Raw genomic sequence first — 11,153 nt, forward strand, 5'->3', positions numbered from 1 at the left:
CCCAACATTACTTAAACAATGGGGAAAAGTGTATTTATTATGGACTACTTTCAGCGGCGGATTAATACACATTTGGTTCTCTAGTGAGTATTTTTAGCTTTTAGCATCTTTGATTGAGCTCTATGGCAAAGAGAAATAAAGATATAAGGCTTCAGATAGTTAGACAGTTAGTGAGATCATTTCACTTTTGGTTTCACTCTTTTTTTTTTTTATCAGATTTTCTTGATAATAACAAAACTATAAAATATCAACAACCGTATCCTTGGAGTATCCCGGTGTCGCAATATCAGCTAGAGCAGTGTTGATTACAGTCTCGTATCAGAGTTTCAATATCTAAAAAGAAACGGAGCTTTTCAATTTAGAGTTGGTTCACGCCTCTCTGTATCTCTAGTACCTTCGGGGCAGATTGTGGTGAGAGATTTCCAGTTTGTCTATTCATTCAACAATCAGACTCGGCATGTGCCAGCTCGAGCCTGAGGGTTTAATAAACAGTGATTCCTGTAAGCGAGAGTGTAAAAAAAAACAGGAAGTAAAAAAAAAAAAAAAAAAAAAAGAAAAGAAAAAGTCCCATGAACTTTTTCACAGGATATTTTTAGCTTATTCTACAAAGCTTTTAGTCCTCCTGTTGTCCTCGAGTCATGGAAGGAAGGAAAGGAGGAAGGAAGGAAGGAAGGAAGGAAGGATGGAAGGGAGGATGGAAGGGAAGAAGGAAGGAAGGGAGGGAGGAAGGAAGGAAGGGAGGAAGGGAGGGAGGAAGAAAGGATGGAAGAAAAGGAGGGAGGGAGGAAGGAAGGAAGGAAGGAAGGAAGGAAGGAAGGAAGGAAGAAAGGGAGGATGGAAGGAAAGGAGGGAGGATGGAAGGAAGAAGGAAGGAAAGGAGGGGGGAAGAAGGAAGGAAAGGAGGGCGGAAAGAAGGAAGGAAAGAAGGGAGGAAAGAAGGAGGGAGGGAGGACAGAAGGAAGGAAGGAAAGGAGGAAGGAAGGAAGGAAGGGAGGGAGGAAAGAAAGAGGGAGGGAGGACAGAAGGAAGGAAGGAAGGAAGGAAAGAAGGAACAGTCAAAACAGACGGGCTCAATTTGACCCAGCAGAACGATACGAAGGTTAAAGGGTTACTGCTTCAGCTTTCATCCACCAATGCATAAAAAATATAAACAGCTCCGTTCGGTCATGGTAAAAGAAAAAGGTCCAACATGTCCACAGCTCTGTTAACACGCTGTGACTCGGGGACATCAGATGTTTACTCTCCGGGAAGAAGAGCTTGACTGTAGAGTATGAACTGTGTTAAAAGGTCTGTTATGCAAGCGTGACCACATCCAGACTAGAAATGTTCCTGCAAGAGGAAATAAATAAGCGTTGACTCTATGTTTGTTAAACGTTCCACATACAGCTTCAACACAGAGGTGTGAAGTCAGCCATCAGGAATTTACAATAAGATGTTCAACCCCGTTTGGTGCTACCATGACCAGGTCATTGCACGGTGTCGCACTCACTTGTGGATGAAACTTGTTTGACAATGAGAGGAAACTGTAATACGGGAACTTGTGACATTCTGGTTGAAGGTTGGGGGGATTTTTGTTTTTGTGTGTGTGCATGATAATCTGTTTATTTTACTTTGCTTAACCCTCCTGTTGGAAGGAGGAAAGGAGGGAGGAAGGAGGGAAGGAAGGAAGGGAGGGAGGAAGGAAGGAGGGAAGGAAGAAGGGAAGGAAGGAAGGGAGGAAGGGAGGAACGAAGGAAGGAAAGGAGGGAGAAAAGGAGGAGGGAAGGAAGGAAGGGAGGAAAGGAAAGGAAAGAAGGAAGGAAGGAAGGAAAGGACGGAGGAAAGAAGGAAGAGAAGGAGGGAGGGATGAAGGAAGGAAGGAAGGAATGGAGGAAGGAAGAAGGAAGGAAAGGAGGGAGGGAGGAAAGAGGAAAGAAGGAAGAAGGAAGGGAGGATGGAGGAAAGAAGGAGGGAAGGGAGGAAGGGAGGACGGAGGAAAGAAGGAAGGAAAGGAGGGAGGAAGGAAGGAGGGAGGGAGGGAGGAAGAAGGAGGGAGGAAGGAAGGAAAGGACAGAGGAAAGAAGGAAGGGAGGGAGGAAGGAAGGAAGAAGGAAGGAAAGGAGGGAGGAAAGAAGGAGGGAAGGAAAAGAGGAAGGGAGGAAGGAAGGAAAGGAAGGAAGGAGGGAAGAAAGGGGGATAGAGGAAGTACAGACGGAAGGAAGGAGAGAAAGGAAGAAAGAAGGAACAGTCAAAACAGACGGGATCAATTTGACCCGGGAGGACGACAGGAAGGTTAAATGGTGTATATCATATCAGAGACGTTCGTCATGTAGCTGCAGGTTTTCACTCCAACCAACCAAGCATGAGCACATCAGGCTCGACAACTGATCTCAGTCTACAAACAGCTGATCAGTCGGATCGTGCGTGCTGGGCGTTGATATGGTGGAACAAAAACCTGCAGGCACATCATGTCCCTTTATGGATGCATGGTGTATATTATATTATATTATATTATATTATATTATATTATATATTATATTATATTATATTATATATTATGAGAAGTATCTTATAACTTCAGTTTGAAGAGATGCTGTAGAAATAAAGTTATAACCACATTAACCCTTTATAGGACACTCATTGAAAGGAAGGAAGGAAGGAAGGAAGGAAGGAAGGGAAGGAAGGAAAGGAAGGAAGAACGGAGGAAAGAAGGAAGGAAGGAAGGTAGGGGGGGAGGAAAGAAAGAGAGAAGGAGGGAGGGAGGAAGGGAAGAAAGAAGGAAGGAAGGAAGAAGAAAGGGGGATGGAGGAAGGAAAGAAGGAAAGGAGGAGAGAAGGAGGGAGGGAGGAAGGACAGATGGAAGTAAGGAAAGGAAGGAAGAAAGGGGGATGGAGGAAGGAAAGGAGGAAAGGAGGAGAGAAGGAGGGAGAGAGGAAGGACAGAAGGAAGGAAGGACGGAGGAAATAAGGAACGAGGGAGGGAGAAAGGAAAAGAGGAAGGGAAGAAAGAAGGCAGGGAGGAAGGAAAGGAAGGAAGGAAAGAAGGAAGGAAGGAAGGAAGGATATTTTGGGATATTTACAGAAGTTACCAAATATAATTATTTGCCCAATAAAGAGTTAACATTGATGACTAAGCACTTTTTACTTCTTATAGTTCATATACACACTCTTCACCTCCTGCATGTAACAGCTGTGAAGCATCAGTTCTCCATGCTGCTGTTATACTTCATTTCATGCACACAGATCTTCACAATCAGCGTGCAAATAACACGACTTTACACTTTTCACATTTTGCATACATGCGTCTAACTCCATGAACGCTAATTTAACGCTGCATACTTTAACCTTTGGACTTTGGCGTATGGACATCATGTTATTTGTACGCAGATTGAATATTATATTTAATATGTCGATATTTCTCCTTTATGTAACAGAAATAAATGTTCCATGTATGATATTATGTAATGTATTGATATTATCTTGGCAATAAGTAGTTTTTTTATATAATATATTGTGGAATATATTTATGTAAGAGATAATTATTGAAATACACCAATGCAAGTAGATTTAATAGGATTACACAAGTGACACAAGCTCATTTTCAGACTTGAAACCTCACTTTTAGTATCCTATTATTATTATTATTAAAGTGCAGATTTTTTTTGTACTTTTATTCTGATATTTGTTGTTATTTGGTCCAGAACCTGCTTTCTTACTCTGGATGTGTATGTCTACCACAAACTTTCCTGAAATATTTCACAACATATTCTTAACCTCAATTGGCTATCCCTGCTTCCCTCCTTCCTTCGTTCCGTCTGTCCTTCCTCCCTCCTTCTTTCCTTCATCTCTCTTTTCCTCCCTCCATCCCTCCCTTCTCGCTTTCTTTCATCCCCATTACCCTCCTTCTTTCCTTCCTTCCTCTTTTCCTTTCTCCCTCCCTCCTTCCCTTCCTTCCTTCCTTTCTCTCTCCCTCCATCCGTCCTTCTTTCTTTCTTTCCTCCCCATTACCTTCCTTCTTTCCTCTTTTCTTTTCTCCCTCCCCCCTTCCATCTTTCCTTCCTCCCTCCCTCCCTCCCTCCATCTCGCTTTCTTTCCTCCCCATTACCTTCCTTCTTTCCTTACTTCCTCTTTTCCTTTCTCCCTCCCTCCCTCCTTCCCTTCCTTCCTCCCTCCTTTCCTTCCTTCCTCCCTCCATCTGTCCTTCTTTCTTTCTTTCCTCCCCATTACCTTCCTTCTTTCCTCTTTTCTTTTCTCCCTCCCCTTCCATCTTTCCTTCCTCCCTCCCTCCATCCCTCCTTCTCACTTTCTTTCCTCCCCATTACCTTCCTTCTTTCCTTCCTTCCTCTTTTCCTTTCTCCCTCTCTCCTTCCCTTCCTTCCTCCCTCCTTTCCTTCCTTCCTTCCTTCCTCCATCCGTCCTTCTTTCTTTCTTTCCTCCCCATTACCTTCCTTCTTTCCTCTTTTCTTTTCTCCCTCCCCCCTTCCATCTTTCCTTCCTCCCTCCCTCCTCCCTCCTTTCCTTCCTTCCTCGTTCCTTCCTTCCTTGACTCGAGGACAACAGGAGGGTTAAGGGACAATGACAACATATTATTAGGAGGTAGTATTATGAGTAAGTAAAGGTTTTGTGTTCACCTTAACTGTATTTAAAGTAAAGTTAGTTTAAATGAGTTGCAAAAGGTTTCATAAAGAACACATGATCAAAATAAGCAATATTTGGTCTAATATCATTAAATAATTGTGTATAATGAGTTTTGTGAGGTTGAAGAGCAGACAACTGAAATCAAACAGTGAAGGTTATAAAAGTGAGGAACCAAGATGTTCTCATTGACACTTTAACATAAGTGAAGATTTCCTCACTTTGGGTTATTGAGCTATCAGCTACGTGTTGCTACAGACAGGTATCAACACATTTCCATTAGTGCAGATAAAGGCTACACAGATGGAAAAAAACCCATAGGAGAATGAAAAGTGGTTGAAAACATCTTTAATTTATATAAAAGTGCATAAAACAATATACCATTACATTTGGTATAATCAACTGACACTTGAAATGTCCGTAAAGGCGTTTTTTTTCTTAAGGAGGAATGGAGAGGAAGAAGATCATTTCAGTCCTGTTTGAGTCTACATCCAAAGCCTCTGCATCTATCTGGAGAATATCTCAACTCTTTGTTTTCTTTGGTCTGGAGCCGAGTCGCAACATACTCTTTTTAAATTTTTTTTTTTTTAATATTTGGTTAATTTAAAGTCACAACGCGTAATTACAAGTGACAAAAAAGGGAGTCTAAAGAGATTCCCCCATGATGACTCAAGCAGCTTGTTAACCGTCTCGTCTCGGCCAGTACTCGTAGCTTTAACCCCCCTGTTGCCCTCAGGTCAAGGAAGGACAGGAGGAAGGGAGGAAAGAAGGAAGAAAGGAAGGAAGGAAGGGAGGAAGGAAGGAAGGAAGGAAGGAAAGGAGTAAGGAGGAAGGGAGGAAAGAAGGAAGGAAGGAAAGGAGTAAAGAGGGATGAGGAAAAGAGGAAGGAAGTAAGGAGAGAAGGAAGGGTGGAAGGAAAGGAGGAATGAAGGAAGGAAGGAGGAGTGAGCAAAGAAAGAGGGAAGATGTGGAAGAACGAAGGAAAAATTAAAGAAGGAGAGAGGAAAGAAGGAACAGTCAAAAACGATGGGGTCAATTTGACCCGGGAGGACGACAGGAGGGTTAAGTTTGATTCAAAGGTTTTTTTTGAGTGCATTTATTCAACACTTCCTTCTCTTATCTTCCCACAAGTTAAACCACGTTTAGAGCTGAAGGTTAAGATACAAATTTGAGAGAAAAACACAAATACTTCGACACACTTTGCTGCAAAAATCTATATCATATTTATCTAAGAAAGCTTTTTTTTTTAGCTGAGTGTGTGATTCATATTGTGTTACTCTATTAGAAATTAACAATCCGCATCATTCCAGACTGATGGCTGTCAAACATTAACATTCGTCTTCTTTTACTTTATAAATCCCTGGATTTCAAGTCTTTTCCTGATTCATTTAAAATCTCACTGCAATCCACACCGCCTGGAAACCTGAAATCAAAGGCTCTCCCTGAATGCAGCCGTTTGCTTCATTTGTTCCACCTGAGCTTAAACACCGTTCCACAGTTTGGATTAATCACTAGGCTTTATACACTGATATGATTTGTTATATCTATATATATATAAAGCCTATTAATTACTGCCAAACTTCTTCAAAGTGTGTCCTAGTGTCCATCCTCCTTTGTAATGGTGTGATTCGGACCAGTCAGTGTCCCTCCACATCTACACCCTTGCTCTCTAGCGATACCCGTAAGGAGCTCCAGCACTCTGATCTCATGCTCCATTCGAGCCGTCTCCCTCCTCTCCTCCCTCTCGGCCGCCTCCCTCTGCCGCCGCTCCTCCCTCTGCAGCCAGTCGGCCAGGAGCTCCCGGTGCCAGTGAGCCTGCTCCTGCCTCTGGCTCTCCAGCTGCACCAGGAGGCCGCGGGTTTCCGACACCAGCCGCTGAAAGCACTCCGACAGGTGTTTGAGGGCCGGTTCCAGGCAGGAGGAGGAGGAGGTGGAGGAGGACTCGGGCGGGGGGTGTTGTTGGTGGTGGTGGTGGTCGGAGGTGGGGAGGGGGACAGGGATGGGGCTTGGGTCTGGTGATGGAGGGAGAGGGGAGGCACTAGGCTGAGGAAGTGTAAGAGGAGGAAGAGGAGGAACGGGAGGAGGAGGAACAGGTGGAGGTGGGACTACTACTATATGAGGGGAGGGAGTGCTCAGGCTGTTCTCTATTGGTGAACCTGTAATTTAGGAGACAGAAACAACAGTAAGGCATGAGATTATCACCACGGACAGAAACAATTACTTAATTAATGGATTAGTTAACTGATTAAAAATTAAAACTAATGCAGACTGCAGCTATTTTAATAATTGATTAAGTCCCTTTTCAACCAAAAATGCCAAACACTCTGATTCCAGCTTCCAAAATATGAGGATTTGCTGCTTTTCTTCATCTTATATGACAGTAAACAGAATATATTATGGCTCTAAACAACAATTGATTTAAATATGTCACCAAAGATGATATAGAGTGAAGTCAGGAGCTTGTATGTAAAATTGAAATGACTGCAAAAATGTGATTTCTCTTTTCATTTTTAACAAAATAGAGAAATAAAGAAGTACTCTAGTGTTGTTTATTCAGCAAAGAATCATTACTTATATTGATTCAGCCTCAGTAAATCCTAATTATTAACATCTCATCTCAGCCAATTTAATCACTGAGGTGAAAAATGCTCTTCACGCAACACACTACTACTATTATTTGTTTGTTTTATTGTTGATGTACTTACTTATTTATTGTTCTGTATTCTTTCTATTGATGCTCTTTCTTTCTATTTTTTGCTGTAATAATATACATTTCTCCACTGTGGGACTAATAAAGGAGTATCTTATCTTATCTTATCTCATCCTTTCAGATATTACAGTAATCATGCATGTATATAAATATTTGGAGGATGCTGCCTACAAAAACCAAAGCTAAGCTAAAAATAAAGTCAAGAAAAATGAAACACCTGAAAATATTAGACATAATATCTCATGTCACTTTGCAGGTGTGAAATTTTCTTTTTTGCCATTTTGTGTAAAGAATGAGGTAGTGTGCATTCATTTAAATGATGCTCACATGTTTATATTGTAGACAAAGGTTGTAATTCATTGTAAGGTGTGACTAGGTAAAGATTAAAAATATAAAATAAGTAAAAAGTAACTAATTTAAGGTGGACATTACATACATGTAGCTCCCACAGCACTTACCAGAAGCCTCGGGATGCATGGATGAGTCTAAATAAACCTCATGGTGTCTCTCTCTGGGATGATGAGATGTGAATCCTGCGTCACTGAACTCAAACTCATCCGTTGAATCGTCTCTGTTCTCCAGCTTCACTTCGGACTCCAGTTGCCACGAGTGACACCCTCTCCCCGCTCTCCCCAAAGAGCCGTAAGAGTGAATACCGATCTCCGTGTTAGAGTTTAAATCTGGAGGCATCCCCCCTGTCCTGTCAATGGGGTCCAGGTGAATCCCCGAAAGCCGATCTGGAGAGATAAAATAAGGTCCTCCCTCCATCATGGCTGACCTCCTTCCCAACACAGCGTCCATCTCCGCAAAGTACTTAAAGCTGCACGGCTGTGAGCTGTCGACGCTCCTCTGTAGTTTGGCTCTCACGTAGTTAGCCTTCAGTGTTTTGACCCGGAGTCGACACTGGTGCGGACTCCGAGAGAAACCCATTTCGCTCATCCTGGCCGAGAGGTGTTTGAAGACGTGGCGGTTTCGGAGGTTTTCGGCCAAACTCTTCTGGACTCGCTCGTCGCTCCAGGCGCAAAGCAGCACCTGAGTTTCCTCCACCGTCCAGTTAACGGAGCGCTCCGCCTCTCGTTTCTCTGCACGGACAAAAAAAAAACACAGCTGAGTAAGTTTGTCTGGGGCAAAGATGACAAGCATCATTTAATACAACATACTCTAGACCAGGGGGTCAAACATGCGGCCCGTGGGCCAGAACCGGCCCGATTTGGCCCACTTTCATTCCTTCCTTCCTTCCTTCCTTCCTTCCTGTCTTCTTTTCCTTCCTTCCTTCCACCCATCCTTCCATCTTTCCTTCCTTCATTCCTTACTCCCTTTCATCTTTCCTTCCTTTCTTCCTTCCACCTGTCCTTCCTCCCATCCTTCCATCTTTCCTTCCTCCCTTTCATCTTTCCTTCCTGTCTTCTTTTCCAACCTTTCCTTTTTCTTTCTTTCTTCCTTCCTTACTTTTATTCTTTCCTTCCTTCCACCTGTCCTTCTTTCCTTATCCTTTTCTTTCATTCCCACCTTCCTTCCATTTGTCCTTCCTCCCTTTCTGCCTTCCTTATTTTTGTCCTCCCTTCCATCCTTCCTTCCTTCCTTCCTTCCTTCCTTCCTTTTAATGATCCGGCCCACATTAGATCAAATTGAGTGGTTTGTGGCCCTTGAATGAAAATGAGTTTGACACCTCTGCTCTAGACCACTCTCAGAAGATCTTAGCTGCAATATTAAGCTACAAAAGTAAAGAACAGGAAGTTAAATTATAAGCAGATAACACTGAGGTGCAAAGCTTAAAACTAATCCAACTCTTCACCAGTTATTGATAAATGTTTTAGAGAGATACTGAGCCAACTTTATGGTTGTTTTGGAGATGGTGGAGATTAGAAAGGTGGAAAGTGGTGGACAAATATTACACACACCTTCCAGTATAGTTACTATATAACAGCGCCTCATAAAACTAGCTTCAACAGAAACTGAACATTGTAACCTTCATGAAGGTGAGATTTATAGCACAGGTGTTGTATTATAATGCTTTAGTTTTTCAGTTTATATAAAAAAGGCACATTATGTACATCTTTAGCTAGTCAATCTAATCTAATCTAGTCTATATGTGACTATATAACTTTAAATAAGCCTTCATTTGCTTGGCCTTCTCATGGACTGCACATTATGGAGCCAGAAAAGTTAAAAGCAGTGGACAATTATTATACTATAGCACCTCACACAACATAGTGTAAATAACTAACTAAAGATGTTGTACAGACAAGTGCTATATAACTACATTTATTATATATCATACAGAAAACAGGCAGTTAGACATAAAACAGGCTATGCAATCTAAAAATAAGTAACTATAACTTTAAATGAGACTTACTTTGTCGTCCTTAGACTGCACAGTTGGCTCCACTGATCTGATAATATAACTTTAATAAACTGAGCTGCTGCATTAATGGTTCGGTGACTAATTACTTTATTAATCGTAGCTATTCTGTGTAAGGGTGAGAGAGTGGTTTCTCCTGCTGACTTTTAACCTTGAATAAAAGCATACTCACTCTGTACTCTTGATATGACAGCAATATAACTAACCGTACATGATAAAGGTAACTACTCTGTTTAACCCTTTGTAGGTCTGCTCAACCGTTTGTGTCATGATATCTGGTCAAAAACAAAATCTATTTAACCCATTTGGGCAATCTTTAGCACTTGTATGAGGTATGTAATGCACAGACAGACCATCAGATTGTGTTATGGATAGATAAAGGTTGTGCAAGTGTATAAATGAACATATGAGATCCTACTAGAGATATTTTTGAAGTTGAGTTTCATTTTTTGAACAAATGAGGTCTGCATAGGTGTGTAAAACATCTAATTTAGGTTCAATGCTAAAATAAAATCCATGTTATATGTTGCCATGGCCTCAAAGAGGGAAAAAAAAGTTTTAAATAGCACTTTCTTGGTGTGACCGACAAAGGGTTAATATTTAATAAAAAGGTTTCTAGGTCTTGTTATAATGAGATAATTTCTTTTTAAAGAACAGTGACACAAACTAACCATACCAACTGAATTTAATAACATATTTCAGGTTTAGAAATGTCCCTCTAGCAGAAAATATGACCTCTCATTAACCTTCATTGATAATTTGACAGATAGGAAGCTGCCATAGCTGACACAGGATGTTGCAAGGCTGGAAAAGTTGAGCCAGCATGATAATTTAGACACATAATACCACCCTTACAACACTGATTTTAACTCACAAGGCTCGTGGTGTCCTTATGCATGAAGCACAATTAGCAACAAGAGGTTTTAAAGGCTTTAAAAACAGCTTCAAACTAAATTGGAGAAGCTGTTTTCGCTCTCTGCATCAACACAGCTAAGAGCTAGCAGCTAACACTTGGCTTCATGGCTGACTGTCTGACTGACACACACATGAGAAAACACTCTGCAAGGCTTCAGGGAGTCTTACTTTTTGTTGTAGACACGGAGCTGGTCGAGTTGATCATCGGAGGATTCATTTTTTTCTTGTTTTTCCTCCTTTTTGACGAGCTGCAGCAAATGTAAACAATCCTCACACACACACAGCGACCCTCCCTCTCTTCCGGGTGACAGAGTTCGATGCGTTACGTCACGGCGCCGGCAGGAGAACGTCACGGCGCCGTCAGGAGAACGTCACCATTAAAGGATCAGACCAAAGTTTTTTAACACACGTGAGAGTCACTGAAGCACTGTTGATGGGGTAACTAGTCATTTAATAACTAAATAAATGTAAGTGCAATATGTTACAGTTACTGTGAAAAAGATGTGTAGTTAAATTACAGTTACTAATGAAAATGTTGCTGATCATCAAAGGA

At 41.7% G+C, this 11,153-nt stretch overlaps 1 protein-coding gene across 1 annotated transcript; it reads right to left on the reverse strand.

Moving 5' to 3' along the window:
* Positions 1 to 7,962: 7,962 nt before the first annotated feature.
* On the reverse strand, positions 7,963 to 10,877 carry LOC128364839 (zinc finger and SCAN domain-containing protein 20-like; the record flags this gene model as incomplete). The annotated part of the gene is made up of 2 exons (XM_053325461.1): positions 10,769 to 10,877; positions 7,963 to 8,405 (listed from the first exon to the last, which is right to left on the reverse strand). Coding segments are annotated over exons 1-2 (492 nt in total), but the record flags the coding sequence as incomplete, so codon positions are not given.
* Positions 10,878 to 11,153: the final 276 nt, after the last annotated feature.

Source organism: Scomber japonicus, chromosome 9, assembly GCF_027409825.1.
Source record: "Scomber japonicus isolate fScoJap1 chromosome 9, fScoJap1.pri, whole genome shotgun sequence".
NCBI classification, from domain to species: Eukaryota; Metazoa; Chordata; class Actinopteri; order Scombriformes; family Scombridae; genus Scomber; species Scomber japonicus.